This window comes from Pelophylax lessonae (assembly GCF_965119305.1).
Source record: "Pelophylax lessonae genome assembly, chromosome: 7".
NCBI lineage: Eukaryota > Metazoa > Chordata > Amphibia > Anura > Ranidae > Pelophylax > Pelophylax lessonae.
The window spans coordinates 60066596-60087284 of NC_138774.1; the positions used below are offsets into that span (position 1 = coordinate 60066596).

The 20689-nt window shown below is 46.7% G+C and overlaps 1 protein-coding gene across 1 annotated transcript in view; it reads right to left on the reverse strand.

The window, feature by feature from the left end:
- Positions 1–5236: 5236 nt before the first annotated feature.
- LOC309560912 (uncharacterized protein C6orf47 homolog) overlaps positions 5237–20689 on the reverse strand; it is a 38289-nt gene continuing 22836 nt past the window's right edge. The window contains exon 2 of the mRNA XM_082264602.1: positions 5237–6149. Within this exon, the coding sequence (XP_082120728.1) occupies positions 5463–6149 (687 nt within the window). The 3' untranslated portion in view covers positions 5237–5462. The remainder of the gene's footprint in view (positions 6150–20689) is intronic.

A 20689-nucleotide genomic window follows, 5' to 3' on the forward strand; every position in this document is an offset into this window, starting at 1 on the left:
CCATTACGCGTTAAAAAAAAAAACACCAAAAATTACAGAAATCTTTCCCTTAGATAGTAAACGCAATAACTTTTGCGCAAACCAATCAAAATACGCTTATTGTGATTTTTTTTACCAAACATATGTAGCAGAAAACAAATTGGCCAAAAATTTTAAAAAATTTTGATTTTTACATCTTTTTTGGAGGGAATTTCATATAAAAAAATGTTAAAAATATTGTTATTTTTTCAAAATAAACGCTCTTTTTTTGTTTATAGCGCAAAAAGTAAAAAATCGCACAGGTGATCAAATACCACCAAAAGAAAGCTCTGTTTGTGGGAAAAAAAGGACGTAAATTTCGTTTGGGTACGGCGTCGCATGACCGTGCAATTGTCAGTTAAAGTCGCACAGCGCCGAATCGCAAAAAGTGGCCTGGACGTAAGACAGCAAAATCCTCCGGTGGTAAAGTGGTTAAAAGTAAGATTTTGACTAAAATCCAATACTGTACACCTTGTAAGTATGAGAATAGCGGTTCTGTAAAGGGCGATGGATTAGTATTATAGGGGTATTTTTAGTTAAAAAGGGTATTTGAGGCCGGAACTCCGCTTTAATTCGTGAACTGACACTGGTCGCGAACCGAATTGGTCGTAAACCGAGGCACATTTTCCCATAGGGTTTAATGTAAATCCGGTTAATCCGTTCTGACCTTTTTTTTTGGGGTTTTTGAAGCACAAAAATATGAAACAAATTACAATACACATTAGTACAGTATAGTAATGTATAGAGTACAGTAAAGTCCAGTACATTAAGCTGTATACAGCTGAACTGTATAATACAGTAAGTACAGTATTGTACAGAAGTACTGTATGTGCTAAAAAGCACACTAAAAAGCAAAAAGTGTCTTCACAGTACTTCTTTCTGTGTCTCTTCTCTCCACGATCTTCCTACAGGAAGTCACGACCATGCGACAGCCTGGAAATAGCATTAAAATGGCCGCGGCTCCTGTTCGTGAACCGGAGCATATTTTTATGAACTTTTCGGTTCGTGAACCGAGTTGTTTGTGAACAGAAGCGTTCGTGAACCGAGGTATCACTGTATTTAACTTTGGTCAAAGCTGCACAGTTTGTTTTTATCTACAGGCACCTTCTTACATGCAATGTTTTTTGGTAAAGGTTAACTCTTTAAGACTTTAGTTTGGAGGTGTAAGATGAGCAAAGGGGAGTAGCTTTGGAGGACCAGTATTTTCATCCTGGAACCGGTGGGGAAAAGCCTGCAGGAGCAAAGTAAAAGGAAAGTAGTCTTCTGCTTTACACCCAACTAGACTCAACAATCGATTAAATGGTTAGCTCACCTTTACAATAAAATTGCCCATGCATTCCAGCATCCCTACTGCATTAAAAACACTGCTCAGGTATTGAATAAGAAGCACTTTTCAATGTCATACCTGAAAAGCATGCATGACTTCTCCAAAGCCCATTTGAAAAACTCCTAGCTAGGCAACTGACCCCTCTTCCTTCCCTAGGCCTATTTAGACAGAACAGGCTGAACACAAGGCTTGTGCCCCTTAGTTTACCATCACAATAAAATTATAAGCAGCAGAGCTAGAACAAGGGGGGGGGGGGGGGGGGTGGGCAGAAGGAGCATGTGCCCTGGATGCAGTGTTGACATATGGACTTGGGGCTATTGCTATGGCCATTCCATTCTCTGGTGCCTCGATAGCAGCCATGACTGCAGTGTCACTCCTGTCAGAGGGAGCGGGGTCTCAATAGCTACTGGAGGGGGGGTTCTGCCCTCTTCTACCTCCAATAGCAGCCTGCTGTGGGCAGAAGAGAGCAGGCTGCAGTTAAGCACACACCTCCATCCCAGCAAGGTGCCACTGGGGAAGGAGGGCAGACTGCTCTTCTTCCCGTCTACTCTTGTTGTGTTACATGTCCCAAGATGGGAGGAAGGAGAAGCTGCCTTCATTCCTGGTAGGCACTGTGCTGAGAAGGAAGTCTGAAATAAGGTGAAGTTGCCCCTCTTTGCCCTGGGCACTGGATGACCTTATCCTAGCACTGGTCCCTATTACATTAAAAATAAAGAAGCAGTTTTTCAATGACGTACTTAAAGGCCATGCACAGCCTTTCTCAAGCCTGGTTGAGAAACTCCTAGGTTCGCGTCTGATCCCCCCAGGCCCATATAGGCAGGATGAGCCAGACGTTAGGTGCCCACCTCAATGTAGCAGGAATGAACACTCTGGCACATACAAAACCCTCACGTGCCCAGTGTGTCTATGTCTCCCTCTGTCACACGTGCCCAGTGTGTCTGTCTCCCTCTGTCGCACGTGCCCAGTGTGTCTATGTCTCCCTCTGTCGCACGTGCCCAGTGTGTCTATGTCTCCCTCTGTCACAGATGCCCAGTGTGTCTATGTCTCCCTCTGTCGCACGTGCCCAGTGTGTCTATGTCTCCCTCTGTCGCACATGCCCAGTGTGTCTATGTCTTCCTCTGTCGCACGTGCCCAGTGTGTCTATGTCTCCCTCTGTCACATGTGCCCAGTGTGTCTGTGTCTCCCTCTGTCGCACGTGCCCAGTGTGTCTATGTCTCCCTCTGTCGCACGTGCCCAGTGTGTCTATGTCTCCCTCTGTCGCACGTGCCCAGTGTGTCTATGTCTCCCTCTGTCGCACGTGCCCAGTGTGTCTATGTCTCCCTCTGTCGCACGTGCCCAGTGTGTCTATGTCTCCCTCTGTCACACGTGCCCAGTGTGTCTGTCTCCCTCTGTCGCACGTGCCCAGTGTGTCTATGTCTCCCTCTGTCACACGTGCCCAGTGTGTCTATGTCTCCCTATGTCACACGTGCCCAGTGTGTCTATGTCTCCCTCTGTCGCACGTGCCCAGTGTGTCTATGTCTCGCTCTGTCACGCGTGCCCAGTGTGTCTGTCTCCCTCTGTCGCACGTGCCCAGTGTGTCTGTCTCCCTCTGTCGCACGTGCCCAGTGTGTCTATGTCTCCCTCTGTCGCACGTGCCCAGTGTGTCTATGTCTCCCTCTGTCGCACGTGCCCCGTGTGTCTATGTCTCCCTCTGTCGCACGTGCCCAGTGTGTCTATGTCTCCCTCTGTCGCACGTGCCCCGTGTGTCTATGTCTATGTCTCCCTCTGTCGCACGTGCCCAGTGTGTCTATGTCTCCCTCTGTCACAGCAGTGGTTCAGATTAGTGTTGTGTGGGTGGGGGAAGGTGTTGCTTACATAGGAGTTTTCTTTAGACAGGTTTGGGAGAGCCGCTTATGGCCTACAGGTATAACATTAAAAAGCTGCTTCTTATTTAAAACCCGAGCAGTGCTTTTACATGACACAGAAATACCATGGCAATTTTACTGTAAAGGTGAACTAGCCATTTAAGCTTTGCAATCCTAAAGGATGGGGACCAAAAATACATTTTTAAATGCTGACCAGAGTTCAAATTTAATAAAATAGTGCAAACACCAATGCTGTCCTGTAACATATATCAGCCAATCAAAAATCAGGATATGCTTGCCTGATCTTAATAGCTAAAAGCTTCTTGCTGATTGTTGTGGGCACTAGCCCATCATTGCTGTTTGCACAATAAACCTGGACAAAGGTGTCTGAAATGAAAACGGTCTTATCTTTTCCATTGCAAGCAGATTTTATTTTTGAAGCATGCCGGAATAAGGGGTGGTATTTCATTGCTAGAGGTGACAGTTCTATTTCAGTGATTTTGCAAACAAAGCTGATTGCTTTTAAAGGGACTGTCTCATAAGGCATAATACCTGTGTGTAAAGCCTCAGATAGAAAATGCTATGCGAAGCTGCTTATTAATATGGTATGGTCACTTTAAAGCCCAACTTCAACCAAAATGGTTTATTTTGTTATGGATAGAGCAGGAAAGGGTTAGGGTCAGGTTTTTATTGGCTCATTGGGGGAGATTTACTGAAACTGTAGACCGCTCAGCGGGGGGATCTCTCTGCTGAACCCCGCTGAGCAGGCAGAAGGCAGATCTGTGTCTGCTCCGCTCCTTTCTCCTCTATGGGCTGTCAGATGGAAACTGACTGCCTATCCAATGGAAATTGATTGCCTATCCATTTCTATCTGACTGTCATCCGATCTGCCAGACAGATGGGGATCCCCATTCATATTTTTTTAATGGACAGGATGGGATGTCAGCGGGTGTCAACAACACATGTCCATTGACATTCACAGCTCCATAGAGAGCAATGGTCCAATCAAGTTCCGCCTGAAAATTTGAAAGGTGGATCCAATCGGGCTGTCAGTGTGAAAGGGGCCATTGGCAAAGCTTAATTTAACAGGCTCAAGTTAGAAGCTGATTGGTCACTATGCACAGCTGCACCAGTTTTAGTATATCCCTCTCTCCCTGTATTTGTATTATTTTACTGAAATAAGAAGAATAAATGGGAAATTTCTGCAAGGGGGAACCCCCCCCCACCATTTCTTGTACAGGTGTCACATGGACATGTATTGGGTGCTAGTCTTCCATTAGAGTCACAGACAATTAGACCAGAATTTAAAAAACTGTAAAAAAAAAAAACAAAAGCTAACAGAAAATGTAACTCTTTCCTTACTCTATCCGAAATTTTACAAAATGGCTGGAGTAAAGCCCCGTACACACGTACCGATGGTCGGCATACAAATGTTCCTCTTTTCTCCCCGGGATGTCGGTGTCTGTTGAAAAGTGCAAAGACAGCACAAGGACAGCACAAGAATTTTGTCTGCAGACTTCAGCTGACTGCAGAAGTGATGTCATGTAATGGTTAACTTTCCCTGTGTTTTTAATTTTCTGAGCATGCCCAGTCTTGCAAATCTGCGGTCTGTCGGCCGAATTCTGTACTGACAGGCGAACAATCGTCCGTTCTGGTGTCCGCAGACAAAAATTTTCATGTTTGCACGAAAGACTTTTGTCCGCGGATTGTGTGCAGACATCTGTCGGAGGCACCATACTAACACGCATACAATCGGCAGATCTTTCGTCCACCGACGTTTGTATGCCGACGATCGGTACGTGTGTACGGGCCTTTAGTCTTTAAGTGTATGTAGTGTTACTGAAGTGAGCTGGGGGGTAAAAGAATAACAACTTCAAGCTAAAGTGTCACACATGGGTATTTTGCTTTGCAACATATTCCCTCTACAGCCTGTCAGACTAAAAAGTATGGAAGCTGGCATTGCCGATTTCATTTGAAGGTGCAGGTTGCAGAACTTCATTGGCTGTAATAAGAGAAGCAAGGATGAGTATGACAGTTCTGCAGCTTCCATATTTTGGTTTTCACAGGTTCCTTTCAAATAAAACAAATTTTTATGACTTTTTTTTTCTATGGGAGATACAACATTTCAATTTTCCCTACATTAGCTCGGTTGAAGAAATCACATTGTAGTGTGTCAGGTTGTACTTTTTCACAATATATCCTTCAATCTTTAAAGTACTTAAGGCATTGTGGTGTCCAATATAACAGACGAAGATTGCTGCCTTCCAGTCTACTCAAGCATGTCCAACTTCCTCTTCCCCCTCGCTCTCCCACTCATCCTGAGAGTTGCCTTCATCTTCACTTCCTCCAGCCCACCTGTCCTCTCCATACTGAATTTCTTCTTCGACATCCTCTTCCTTCTGCTCATTCGTGATGGCTTCTTCTTTTGCTTCTTCTTCCCCCTTTTCATCCTCCCGTTCTCCCTTGAGGCTAACAATTAGGACCAGTGTCTGTAAAACCACATAAAGTGACATCAGCTGAAAGATGTACTCTTGGGCCAGCCAAAGAAGGAGATACATGCCATACGTTGTGGCCAAGAAGACAGCCAGTCCATGGATCCACAGCTTGAGGGCTCCTTGGATTCCGAAAACATCCAACGTTATCCGAAAAACAGGAGAAAAGAGCCAGAGACAGCCAGATGCGCATACATCTATGATATGGTGGACCAGATTGATGCAGATCTGAAAATGTTCACTCTCAATGTTTGCATGGATAATTGGCTTTTGGTTGTCACGGTTCCTCAGTGATGGAAGGTATGACCCAAGAGTGGATATACTTGGCAGAGGTATTACTGGGAAGGTCCATTCTCTATTTTTTTGTGGCGGGTTTTCTGGGTGTGGTGGAGTACCTTTTGAAGAGCGAAGGAATTTAGAAAAGAAGGCCGGTGGTGATGGCCACTTCATAGACCGATGGAGAAACATCTAGACAGATCAAAAAGAAAGAAGTCAGCTCAAGTAAACAACATTAACCGCTTGCATAACCACCCATTATACATATACTGGGGCGGCCACTGTAGTATATAGTACGTGATCTGTGCGCTGGTGTAGGGGTCGCGCACCCGCTCCCCCAGTTGTGCTGCGATTTGCTGCAGCACAAGCCAATCAGCGGTTGCTGGTCACTGATTGGTCACCGGCACATGCTGATTGGTTTTGGTAATTACCGAAGAGAGCTCTGTGTGTAAACACACACAGAGCTCTCTTCTGACCTCTGCAACGTGCTGTTTTTTCTCCCTGCAGAGCAGGGAGTAAAAACTGGTACATTGCTTAGTAAAAACAATACACAGCACACACATTAACACATGCTAGGTACACATTTGACCCCTTAAATGCCCTAGATGTTAACTCCTATCCAACCAGGTAAAGTAGCGCAGTCCCGTATCACAAAAAATGGTCTGGTCATGAAGGGGGATAAATGTTCCAGGAGTCAAGTGGATAAAGTGAACCTATCTGCCATTATAAACCATTCAAAATAATACTCTGGACTAGGAGCAGACACTACAAGGTGCCTGCTATTACCTGCCACATAATCCTTTATGTGTACCTTTCTGAATATAGTTCCACCTTACAGTCTGACTTTAGGGGTGATCGTTACCAACTGTTATCACCCTGTCAAAAGAGTGTGTCACAGTGGTTAGCATTATTAGCCCTGAGGTCAGTTAAAGCGGAACACCACCCAAAAGGGGAAGTTCCACTTTAACCACTTGCCGACCGCCGCACGACTATCTACGTGGGCGGTCAGCCCCTCACAGGCAAAGTGACGTAGGTCTACGTCGCTCGCCTGTGAGGGTTTAGGGAGCGAGCGCGCGCCGCCGGAGGCGCGCTCCCGCTCCCGCGTGGTCACGGACCCCCCCGCGCGCGTGACCGGCGGACCCGATCGCCGCCGGCCACTCTGCGATCGGCGGGGGAGAGGGAGATAGTCAGGCAGCTTGTGTAAACAAGCTGCCTGTCATTCTCCTCTCTGTATGAGAGCTGATCACATGGATCTACTATGTAGATCCATTGATCACTCCTCATACAGTTGAAGCCACAGCCAATCACAGTTAGAATCACGCCCCTAGGGACACACACAGCCCCTCCCTCTCAAATAAAGTTAACCCCTTCACTACCAGTGCATTTTTACAGTAACAGTGCATATGTATAGCACTGATTACTGTAGAAATGTCACTGGTAACCCCAAAAGTGTCAAAAATGTCAGTCAAGGGTCCGATCTGTCCGCCGCAATGTCGCAGTACCGCAAAAAAAATCGCAGATCGCCGCCATTACGCGTTAAAAAAAAAAACAACAAAAATGACAAAAATCTTTCCCTTTGTTAGTAAACGCAATAACTTTTGCGCAAACCAATCAAAATACGCTTTTTGCGATTTTTTTTACCAAACATAGGTAGCATAAAACAAATTGGCCGAAAATATTAAAAAATTTTGATTTTTACATTTTTTTTTGGGGGAATTTCATATAAAAAAAAGGGAAAAATATTGCTATTTTTGCAAAATTTACGCTCTTTTTTTGTTTATAGCGCGTGATCAAAAAATCGCACAGGTGATCAAATACCACCAAAAGAAAGCTCTGTTTGTGGGAAAAAAAGGACGCCAAATTCGTTTCGGTACAGCGTCGCACGACCGCGCAATTGTCCGTTAAAGTCACGCAGTGCCGAATCGCAAAATGCCCTCTGGTCGTTTAGCAGCCAAATCCTCCGGGGCTTAAGTGGTTAAGGACTCGTTCCCCGCTCCCCTTGCACAATTGGCACTTTTGAAAAGCGGGGGGGAAGGGGGGGGGAGGAAGGAGATACCCAATTTTGACAGGTACCGGCTACCGGCTCCCACTTCTGTTCCCAGTGCTGCGGTGCTGGGAACGGAAGTTCTTCTTCCTCCCTCCCCACTGACAGGTCCCAGAAGACTGCATCTACCAATACAGTATGCGCCACGTGACTCGCGCATGCACAGTGGGTGCCCGGCTGCGAAGCCACAAGCTGACACAGCCAGGTGCCCATAGTGAAGATGCCGGCACCGCTGAGGGAGGACAAAGGAAGAACACGCCTGCAGTGAGCCCACAGCTGGACCGTGGGACAGGTGAGTGGCTGTTTTTTATAAGTTAGTAGCTACACTTTTTGTAGCTGCTGACTTTTATTTATTTTTTTTATAGGTGCCTGGAGTTCCTGTTTAAGTCAAGTCCTTAATTGCAAAATTAAATTGCTCTAAGCAAAATTAAATCCCCCTATCCTTTACAGCCAAGGAAGCTGCTGATAACAGCCCATGTGTGCATGGACACATAGGATAACATGCAGGGGAGATTATTGGCTGCAGAAAAAAACATCTGAAGCCAAACACAGCAGCTGTAAAAACATCCGGTGTGCATGAGGCCTACTGCAAAAACACTGCTAAACTCATTCTACAGCTACAGCTTTCTACAGCTAATGAAGGCCCCTTGACCCCATCATCTAGGGAAAGGGAGCCTTGACTGCTGGAAGCTTGGCAGCTATGAGGGCGTTGTGATAAAGGGGAAGTTTAGGTGGATTCGACGGGACTGGCCACTAAGAAACGAGGTGATGGGGTGGAGCCTGAACTCTAGAAAGGGCACGTCCCACCACTCTGAGGAGATTCTGACGTCACAAGAGTTGTCCACCCGCCCATTGCGAATTTGTCACAGCTTTGTTGGCGGTTTTGCCTTGCCAGCAATAGATATTCCTTTATGGGCCATGCCCTCAAGTTTAAGTCTGGGATCAGGTTAATGTGATAGTGGAGACAGGCCTACTATCTGTGTTTGTTATGATGCTCATGGTATAGACCGTGACTGGCATCGTTATGTGGTAATTTAATATTGTTACAGTTGATAAGTTCAATAAAACTGTGGCCTTGCCCCAATTCCAACTTAAACAAGTCTGTGTGTCTTTTCTGCGGGGGCAAGGTCTTGTGTTCATAATAAGTCAGAATGGGCCTAAGCTTATCAGCAGTCATACTACTAGAATTATTATAACGTCCAGCGTGCATGAGGCCTAAGGGTGCAGAATGGGTGACATGTTTGCTTTAAATAGCAAATTACAGTTTTAAGATTTCATCTTAAGATGATAATGTAGCTTGCAGTGTGGTAATAAAACGTTCTGAGATGCAAACCAGCTTGATCAGTTCACCATAATGCTGTTAGGTTGGGTGCACACTTATGCGAATTGGGTGAGGGTTTTCCCCGCATCCAATTCGCAGGACAGGAGACTGTGACCGGCTCTGAATGGAGGCGGTTTACACAGCTCGGCCGCAGTCCACACTGGAAAAGGGTCCTGTGCGTCTTTGGGTGTGAATTCAGGTAAAAATTTGAACCTGATTCACACCTGAAACAGAGAACAGGGACGCACGGACCCCTTCTGCGAGCCGCCGCTGCAGCTAGTGTGAGCCCGGCCTTACACACTGAAAGCTTCTCACAACACAGGATCACATCATGAAGGAATGGGAAAGGGCCCAGCACTCCAAATCAAAGACATTGAATCCTTCCTTTAGTTTGCAGTCAGGCTTCATTTTTAGATTGTAAAGCTATAGGCCCCTAGAACACAACCTGTGGCCCTTTGGTGTTTGAGGTGCAGCCCCTGGGCCCCAGCAGTTAGTAGAGGGAGCTTGGATTTGTAAAAAGTCCCTTAAAGCGGTTGCATACCCCTCTTTGTTATTTTTACCTACAGGTATGCCTATATTAAGGCTTACCTATAGGTAAAATTAATATCTCCTAAATGTGCATCGTTTAGGAGATATTCACCCTGCGTGCAGCCACTGACGTCAGGGGCGCATGCGCTCTGGAGGTCCAACATGTCGTGCCCGAACTTCAGAGCTACTTGCCGGACCCGAAGGGCACCCGCGGAAGTGACGTCATTGCGTCTCTTGCAACTCACAACGCTGGAGCCCGCAAACCTAAAAGAAACGCCGGGGGAACAGGTCAGCCACCTCAGCGGTGATGGGACGCCGCTGTGGGGGCTTCGTTCTTAACCACTTAAGGACCGCCCGTCGCAGTTTTACTGTGGCAGGCAGCCCCTCCTGCACGAACCGATGTAGTACTACGTCGGTCGCCCCCACTCGGCAGCGGGGAAGCTGGTGCACGAGGCTGGTGGCTGCGATTGCCTCCGGCCACCCGCGATCGCTCCCCGCTGAGAGAGAAGGACGGACAGCTGTTGTAGACACAGCTGACCGTTCTTCTCTCTGGAATGTGTTACATACATAGTGCAGACTTCAGGGATGCGCTACATAGTGCAGAGTTCAGGGGTGCGTTACATAGTGCAGAGTCCAGGGGTGCGTTACATACATAATGCAGAGTCCAGGGGTGCGTTACATACATAATGCAGAGTTCAGGGGTGCGCTACATACATAGAAAAGAGTTCAGGGCTGCATTACATACATAGTGCAGAGTTCAGGAATGCATTACATACATAGTGCTGAGTTCGGGGTGCATCACAGAGTGCAGAGTTCAGGGGTGCTTTACATACATAGTGCAGAGTTCGGGGTGTGCTACATACATAGTGCAGAGTTCGGGGTGTGCTACATACATAGTGCAGAGTTTAGGGGTGCGCCTCTCTTTCACCCCTCTTCAGTTCTAAAAAATGCATGCACCCCCCCCCCCTCCACACTCCTTGAAAGCTCCACCATCTTTCAAATGTTTTACTTTTTGCTGTATTAACCCGGAGCCCCCAGGCAGCTCTAGGATCTCCCAGTACGCTACAGGTGGCTCTGCCTCTCTCACTTGCAGGGAGATCATCCAGTGGGGGTGTTGGCATCCGCACTGCTCCCCAGGCTCCTGCATCTTCCTTGTCCCCATCCAGCACTAAGTGGGAGCCACTCAGGAGACCAGATCTGTGGGAGACGTTGGGAGATAAGCTGTGAGACCCCTGTTGTAGAACAATCTCTGTCCATTTCCCCCTAGCAAGTCCTCAGTTTGTGACCATTTTCTGTAGCATTACATGAAATATCATATGTGGCTCTTTAGAGACATTAGGGGCCTCATTTAAGGCCCCCATTACTTTGCACAGCTTTTTAAGAAAGGTTGTCAACCATGACAGCTTGTTGGTCAGCTCCGCTTCTCTTTTCTATGGTTTCTGTAAGGTGGTGAACATTTTGGTAAATAACTCTTCCGCAGGCTGACCTGCATTAGCTACCATGGTAACGGGCAAACAGAATGGAGATACAAAAGGTAGGCCCTAAACCTGACACTTCTAAAATACGCTGAAATCTACATCACTGAAAGCACAGTGCAGATCACTCCCCCTCCTTCCCATTCTCATCAACTAATTTATGTCTCCCTTAAACCTTCTTTTTTTAGTTTTAGATAGAGTGGGGAAAGATTAGAACCCCTGTCAGGTTTTTACCTATCTTGGGCTTGAGCTTCACGTTTTTCACAGTGAACGATTTTTTCAGACAAGAAGGAAAAATCTACAACCAGCCCATAGTTGCAACTGTGCGGATTGTGTTCCTGACATTCACATAGTGTATTTACAGTGCTACTTGCTCACGATACACTTGCAATTTTCACATAGTTGTCATGCAGAATGTTCCGCTTAAAGGCTAACTCCACTATTTAGAGCATGTTTCAAGTTACACACATATTCAGGTGTAGCATGAAACATGGTCGGCGTGTACAACCCCCCCAACCTCAACCCCCCTCCACACTTACAGGATTGCAGAGGTTCTTCGCCCTGTCATTTTCAAAATTGACAAGGCTCCGACTGTCTCTGCCTGCAAAGCCATGTCATTCATTTCCAGGAATCTGTCAATGAAAAAACTACAAGTCCTATCTTCCGCCGTGACAGAGGCACTGTAGTTCACAATGGAGCACAAGTGAAGTCACTGTGCTCGTAGTCCATTGATACTTCCTCCAGCCTCGTAACTAAAGGTCTTTACCTCGTATGGACCTAGGGCTGGAGGAAAGTCTGCAAGAGCCAGAGCATTGCACCCGCAATTCACTGATCACGGTTGTAATGCTCTGCAGGCTCAAAAGCAAAAAAAAATAATCAATGCACATTTTTTCTTTTGGCAAAATAGGTCCATTTATTATTTTTTACTAAAAACTGAATTCTCTTTTAGCCATTTCAATACCGGGCACTTTCACCCACTTTCCTGCCCAGGCCAATTTTCAGCTTTCAGCGCTGTCACACTTTGAATGAAAATTGCGCGGTCATGCAATGCTGTACCCAAATTAAATTTTTATCATTTTTTGAGAGATAGAGCTTTCTTTTGGCGGTATTTAATCACCACTGGGTTTTTTTATTCTTTGTTAAAAAAACAAAAAAAGACTGAAAATTTTGAAAAAGAAAACGTTTTTTCTCAGTTTCTGTAAGAAAATTTTGTAAATAAATAATATTTCTCCTTCACAGATGTGCGCTGATAAGGCTGCACTGATGGGCACTGATGAGGAGGCACCAATATGCAGCACTAATGAGCACTGATAGGCGGCATGGATAGGAAGCACTGATTGACGGCACTGCTGAGCAGGCACTGAAAGGCATCAGTGATGGGCAATGATTGGCATCACTGCTGGGCACTCTTGGGGCTGCACTGATGACTAGTGCCCTGACTATCTGTGCAGGTTTCCCCTGTGAGGAAATGCCACTGATCAGCTCTCCTCACACGCTGTCAGTGTGAGGAGAGGAAAGCCAATAACTGCCATTTCCTTGTTTACATGTGATCAGCTGTGGTTGGACACAGTTGATCACATGGGTAGAGTCTCTTTATCGAGATTGGGGATGTGCTGTGTCCCAGAGACACAGTGCTCCGCCAATCGCTGAGCACCCCAACGAGATTGGGACAACATAATCTGGAAATAAAAGAATAACTAACCTTTTTTTGGAAGGATTGGAACACCTGTCTGGTTTTTATTGCGACGTGTGCCCCTGTTAGGGACATACACCTCGCTACTTGACCTGGTGGCCAATATCACTAATAGTAAAAGAAAATCCCAAATTTTGAGGAGTTATTAGAACGGAAATAGAGGGGAAATCTTCCAATAGGGACACTAGATCTGGTGATCTTAAGGTCCTTTTCCCCAGTTTGGCAATCCTTGCGACTGTGAGACCAATCTGTCTGCTTGTGGAGGTGGGTACGCTTCTGGAGAGAAATCTCTGGTGCCCCGCTAAGGCTGCATTCACATGTCAGCTTATTGATCGCGGGCAGAATCACCGCGATTCCGCCCGCGATCCGGAAATCATTGATAATCGCGGGACGCATGTGCTTTGCCCGTGATTTGCAATAGCACCCCAAACGCTGTGCGATGTTGCCGCGATTTCCGCCTGCCGAATCGCGGTAACATGGCGCAAAAAAAATCGCGGGACGCATTACGCTCCAAAGAAGCTCTTGTACTTTTTTGGGCGTAATGCGTCCCGCTGTTTTTTTTTTGCACGATGTTACCGCAATTCGGCAGGCGGAAATCGCGGCAACATCGCACAGCGCTTGGGGTGCTATTGCAAATCACGGGCAACGCACATGCATCCCGCGATTTGCAATGATTTCCGGATCGCGGGCGGAATCGTGGTGATTCTGCCCAAGATCAATGCGCTGACATGTGAATGCAGCCTCATGGAATTACATTCTGGCATGTAGTCTCTGATTCGTTGGCCACCACAAGGACTCCATTTTCTTCAGCTTTTTCCCTAACCAGATGGACCAGGAAAGTCATTCAGGTTTTATTAAAATGTGAATCTGGATAAATAAATAATGGGGGTGTGAAACGCGTTGGTAAGGATTCTTTTACATATAGGGGGTCACTACTAGTTGGTAAGCGAGCACTTCATAAGGTGGAGGTGTTCACTTGGATCATACACTTTCTCTGGGGATAGATCGTGCACTGACCATTTGAAGGATTTGTTCACAAATTGGACTTTCTTATATATATCTTTTAAGCAAAGGGTCACACTATGTGATATCTGTTGTATAGACTGATTTTATGTCCCCAAGAGGGGTTAGATTTGATGTATAGTAAAACTGTGCCAAAGTTAAAGTGTGCCACGTCCCAAGCTTCCATTTGATATGGTTTTATACATTGTGACAGTACGAGGCCATGCCATTGTGAAAATGTAGGAGAAAGTGACACAGGGTTTGCACATGGGCAGAATACGGGACTTTAGAATGTCAGTTCTGAGCAGAGAAAGGAGTTTATTTATCTTTCTCTGGGTTTTGTAATTCCCAGATCAGCAACTGAATCTCAAAGACTTTGAAGTTCCTTGGGTAGGAAGCTGTTTTCAACCCAGTGTCCATGTTTTGCCAAAGACCAGCAGGGTGTGCATCCAGGTGCACACAGCCCTCATAATGAAGGCTTGAAGCTCCCTGATCAGAGACTGGAGGTCTTGGTCAGGGGTCAGATGTGCCCCAGCCAGGAGGTCTCAGCCAGGGGTCAGATGTGCCCCAGCCAGGAGGTCTCAGCCAGGGGTCAGATGTGCCCCAGCCAGGAGGTCTCAGCCAGGGGTCAGATGTGCCCCAGCCAGGAGGTCTCAGCCAGGGGTCAGATGTGCCCCAGCCAGAAGCCAGGAGACAGATGGTCTCATCCCAGGAGTCCGGTGGGCTCCAATCGAGAGTTCAGAGTGTGGACCTGCAATCTTCGAGGCTTAGAGAGCCCCACTGCCTGAGCAACTGACGTCTAGGTGAAACGTACAGGTCTGTTTAGACTGTCATGACCTAAAATGCAGTTTAGACTGGCGCAACTCATTGAAAACGGCATCTACCATAATGACCCGAACATCACAACATATTTTAGATTGTAAGCTCTAACGAGCAGGATCTCTGATTTCTCTTGCATTGAATTGTAATGTACTGTAACTGTACTGTCTGCTTCCATTTTGTAATGCGTTGTGCTAACTGGTGCCATGAAAATCCGGTATAAAAATAATATATAATGAATATACACTATATTGTCAAAAGTATTGGGACCCCTGCCTTTACACGCACATGAACTTTAATGGCATCCCAGTCTTAGTCCGTAGAGTTCAATATTGAGTTGGCCCACCCTTTGCAGCTAAACAGTTTCAACTCTTCTGGGAAGGCTGTCTACAAGGTTTAGGAGTGTGTCTATGGGAATGTTAGACCATTCTTCCAGAAGCGCATTTGTGAGGTCAGGCACTGATGTTGGACGAGAAGACCTGGCTCATAGTCCCCCTTCTCTAATTCACTCCAAAGGGGTTCTATCAGATTCCTCCACCCTAAACTTGATCATCCATGTCTTTGTGGACCTTGCTTTGTGCACTGGTCCAAATCATTTGGTGGAGGAGGGATTATGGTGTGGGGTTGTCTTTTAGGGGTTAGGCTTGGTCCCTTAGTTCCAGTGAAGGAAACTCTTAAGGTGTCAGCATACCAAGACATTTTGGGCAATTTCATGCTCCCAACTTTGTGGGAACAGTTTGGGGATGGCCCCTTCCTGTGCTAACATTACTGCAGACCAGTGTACAAAGCAAGGTCAATAAATTGAGTTTGGGGTGCAGGCCAGTCAAGTTCCTGGCCTGGCCTGCACAGAGCCCTGACCTTACCCGATAGAGCACCTTTGGAATGAATTAGAGTGGAGACTTCGAGCCAGGCCTTCATTACCTGACCATCAGTACCTGACCTCACAAATGCACTTCTGGAAGAATGGTCAAACATTCCCATAGACACACTCCTAAACCTTGTGAGCAGCCTTCCTTGAAGAGTTGAAGCTGTTATAGTTGCAACGGGTGGGCTAACACAATATTGAACCCTACAGACTAAGACTGGGATGCCATTAAACTTCATTTGCGTGTAAAGGCAGGCGTCACATTACTTTTGACAATATAGTGTATATGTATATATACATATACAGCAGTGGCGGCCCGTGCATAGTGGGGGGCCAGGGCGCCGCCCCCTTAAGAAAAAAGGAAAAAAAAATGACAAAAAAGAACAATAAAGTTATAGAAAAAAAAAATCGGTTCGCCGGCCTATGTGGTGGCTAAAGGGGGGGGGGTGGGGTTTACGACCCAGAAGAGGCGCCGATTGGCTGCCTTCTGGGGGCGTAACCTGGGCGCAGGAAAGAGCGCTTGGCCACCCCCACCTTCGTGATATCCTGGCTGTGATTGGTCCAGTCTCCAGCCTGGACCAATCATCATCCAGGACATCCGATTGCTGACGTCACAATGGGGGCGGTGCCGGTGCGTGCGTCAGTCACTCACTGTCACCGCCGCTCACCTTCCCGCCGGTTCCCGCCGCAGAAGAGGACGAGGGAGAAGCCGCTCACCTTCCCGCCACCGCAGAAGAGGACGAAGGATCGAGGAGGGGAGAAGCCGCCGCCGATAGATTGAAGGGGGCACAGTGTTTATTGCATTGAAGGGGGCACAGCAGAGTATTTATTGCATTGAAGGGGACACAGCACAGTGTTTATTGCATTGAAGGGGGCATAGCACAATATTCATTGCATTGAAGGGGGCACGCACGCTGATCTCTGCATTAAAGGTGGCACGCACACTGGTCTCTGCATTGAAAGGGGGCATGTACGCTGGTCTCTGCATTGAAAGGGGGCATGTACGCTGGTCTCTGCATTGAAAGGGGGCATGTACGCTGGTCACTGCATTGAAAGGGGGCATGTACGCTGGTCTCTGCATTGAAAGGGGGCAATGACCTGTGCCATGCCTATACCATATCTGTGCCATGCCTATACCATCTCCTGTACCATCACCTGTGCCATGCCTGCACCATCACCTATGCCATGCCTATACCATCACCTATGCCATGCCTGTACCATGACTTCAAAGTCACGCAATTTTTTACTGCGTTTTTACTGCGTTTTTTGACGCGAAGAAATACCTATTACATTTTTCTTTTTGCGCCCCCCCAAAAATTTTGAGCACCAGCCGCCACTGATATACAGTATATATATATATATATATATATTTTTTCACACTCTGTATGTAGTTTTTCTACGATGGATTTTACTTCCAGCATGCATCTATACATAGCACTAAGGAAAGTCCTAGGTTAGGAGAACTGTCTGATCCCTTGTCATGTTGCCTCAATATATGAAGCAGCTGTGTTCTCTATGACCATATCGGTTATCGTGGATGTCCTCCTCCTCCGGTGCTGTGACATGCAGCCCTCTGATCCTTACATTCTAACATTCTGCCAGAGGACATCTATACGTAAAAATAGGCCTCAGATTGAGTAACAGAGAATTAGCTGCAGAGAGCAGACAGCGGCACTAAAAAGTAGGAGTATGTGTACTGCAAGTGTACTGGTAGAACCCTAAAGTGGCATTATATAGAACTAAAAATAACTAACTTTAACACAGCTCACTTGCTATAAGGTCCCATTCGCACTAATGCCCGCCTGTAACATGTGCGCTACATACCTCCCACCATTTGAACTTCGGAATGAGGAACATTTGAGGAGGGATAAGATCTGCGGCGCGATACGTGGCAAAAAATGGGTGCAGCCAATCACTTAGCAGTGGGAGGGGCTTAAGTGATTTGGTTAAACAAAACCCAGGCTTCCATGTACCTATAAAATATTCCTCCCTCCTCTGCTCCATGCCTCCCCCCTCTGCTCCATTTCTTCCTCCTCTGCTCCATGTCTCCCCCCTCTGCTCCATGCCTCCCTCTTCTGCTCCATGTCTCCCCCCTCTGCTCCATATCTCCCCCTCTGGTCCATGCCTCCCTCTTCTGCTCCATGTCACCTCCCTCTGCTCCATTTCTTCCTCCTCTGCTCCATGCCTTCCTCCTCTGCTCCATATCTCCCCCCTCTGTTCCATGTCACCTCCCTCTGCTCTATGCCTCCCTCCTCTGCTCCATATCTCCCCCCTCTGTTCCATGCCTCCCTCTTCTGCTCCATGTCACCTCCCTCTGCTCTATGCCTCCCTCCTCTGCTCCATGCCTCCCTTCCTCTGCTCCATGCCTCCCTCCTCGGCTGCATGTCTCCCTCCTTGGCTGCATGTCTCCCTCTCCTCCATGCTTTCCCCCCTCTGTTCCATGCTTTCCCCCCCTGCTCCATGTCTCCCTCTGCTCCAAGCCTCCGTCATTTGCTCCATGTCTCCCTCTGCTCCATGCCTCCCTTCCTGGAGTACATAAAAATCACAGACTTCATATCAGCCGCGTCTTGCAGAGTGGTGTGCTGTTCTCCTCCCCCACCGTGTACAGGAAACCACAGAAAGGAGGAGGAGCGGGTGCAGTACACTCCGCTCTGCACTGTCAGAGCAGCAGGGAGAGATGCCGGCTGGAATGTGTTGCTCGGGGCATGCAGGAACCAAGCCGCCTGCACCGCCGCGGGCATTCTGGAACTCAGCCCTGATTCGCTGGGACTTCGGGATACGGACCATTTTACGGGACTGTACCAGTGAATTAGGGACGGTTGGGAGGTGGTGTTACTGCAGTGCAGTAAAGTTTGCTACATGCATTGCCATTTATTGTGAATGGCACCCCAATGCACCTTAAAATCATATATTTGCTTCAACATGTGTCCTCATACTATAGGGACCCTTTTACAACCTGTGCTGCAGTACTGCATGCTTTTCTCCAATGCACAGTAAAGACCCGTACACATGATAAGAAAATCGGAAGTAAAATTCCGTCCAAACGATCTGCCGATTTTTGATTTGATTTGATTTGATTTGAGCCGAGGGACGCATGGATATCCCTGGATGGAGATGGGGCTCAGGTAAGTATTAGGGGGGCTGCTTCACACAGAAGGTTTTTTTATCTTAATGCATAGAAATGCATTAAGATAAAAAACCTTCTGCCTTTACAACCCCTTTAGGCAAGCTGCTGTCAGGCAGGCTGGTGTACACACAGGCCAAATGTTGGCCGGTTTCTGTTGAATCGTCCGATACCAGACGATATTTGGCCTGTGTGTACCAGCCTTTAGAGTCCCCATTGGAAGACTTCCCCTCTATTTTTGTCCTGTGACAACCCAAAGTTTGGGGTATTGTTTCACTTTTAAGCCCCGTACACACGTACCGATTGTCGGCCGTAAATATTCGGCCGACGACCGATCGGCCGATTGTAGGCTTGTTAGTATGATGCTTCCGACAGCCTAAAGCGCATTTTCGGCCGAACAGAATCTGTCGTGCAAGCATTAAAATTTTTGTTGGCCAACACCAGAACGGCCGATTGTTCGCCAGTCAGTACAGATTTCGGCCGACAGACAGCAGATTAGCAAGACTGGGCATGCTCAGAAAAGAAAAAAGACAAGGAAAGTTAACCATCACATGACATCACTTCTGCAGTCGGCTGTTGTTGGCCGACAAAATTCGTGTGCAGTCTTTTGCAGTTTTCAACAGACACGACAGCCCTGGACAAAAGACGGCCGATCGTACGGCCGACGATCGGTACGTGTGTACGGGGCTTAACTCTCAGTGACAAACATAAACAGGACAAATTGAGAGGGTGAATCTCCCCAACGGCAGGCACAGATGACAATAAAAGCTTTACAGGGGTTCTAATCCCTTTCCAAAAAAATAAAAATAAATATACTTTAAGTAAAGGCATGACTTTTACCAACTGAGATGGCCAGGTATTGTTAGAAGGAGCTCAGCAATGGCAACCCCTTTGGATGATGTTATGCACTGTAGATAATGATAACTTCAAACTCTTTGCAATTTTTCTCGGAGAAACTCCTTTCTGATATTGCTCCACTATTTTTCGCCACAGCATTGGGGGAATTGGTGATCCTCTGCTCATCTTGACTTCTGAGGGACACTGCCACTCTGAGAGGCTCTTTTTATACCCAATCATGTTGCCAATTGACCTAATAAATTGTAAATTGGTCCTCCAGCTGTTCCTTATATGTACATTTAACTTTTCCGGCCTCTTATTGCTACCTGTCCCAACTTTTTTGGAATGTGTAGCTCTCATGAAATCCAAAATAAGCCAATATTTGGCATGACATTGCAAAATGTCTCACTTTCAACATTTGATATGTTATCTATATTATATTGTGAATAAAATATAATTTTATGAGATTTGTAAATTAGTCCATTCCTTTTTGACTCACAATTTGTACAGTGTCCCAACTTTTTTGGAATTGGGTTTGTACTAGTATGTGATGCATTCTAGCACATTATGCTGTTGTCTTGCACATTTTTTTTTTCAAAGGATGCGGTTTACAACTGCTTTAAGCCCACAGGAATCTGTCGTCAACATGAACGGGCTTGTATTTCCCCCCCAGGCCATAGGTTATTAGACTTCCCCCTATTGCACAGGTTAGGCAACTTGTTCCCATGGACATTGGTTCCCGTGGTTTTAGAGGTACTCTCAACTCCACTGATTGTACCACCCTCCCCCCTCCATTTACAAACCTACCAAGTGGCAGAGCTGGCCTTGCAAGTTTTAGGCATTCAGAAACCTGGGTGCCTGCATGTCCCTCTACCCTCAGGGCAGCATTAGTGGTGAGGTGTGCTAAATAAAAAATATAAAAAAAGCACCTAGCCTAACTCCTAAAGCTGGCCATACATTAGTAAAATTTCAAATGAACGTTTGTACGAACATTTGCATGGAAAATCTCAGTACATTTATAACT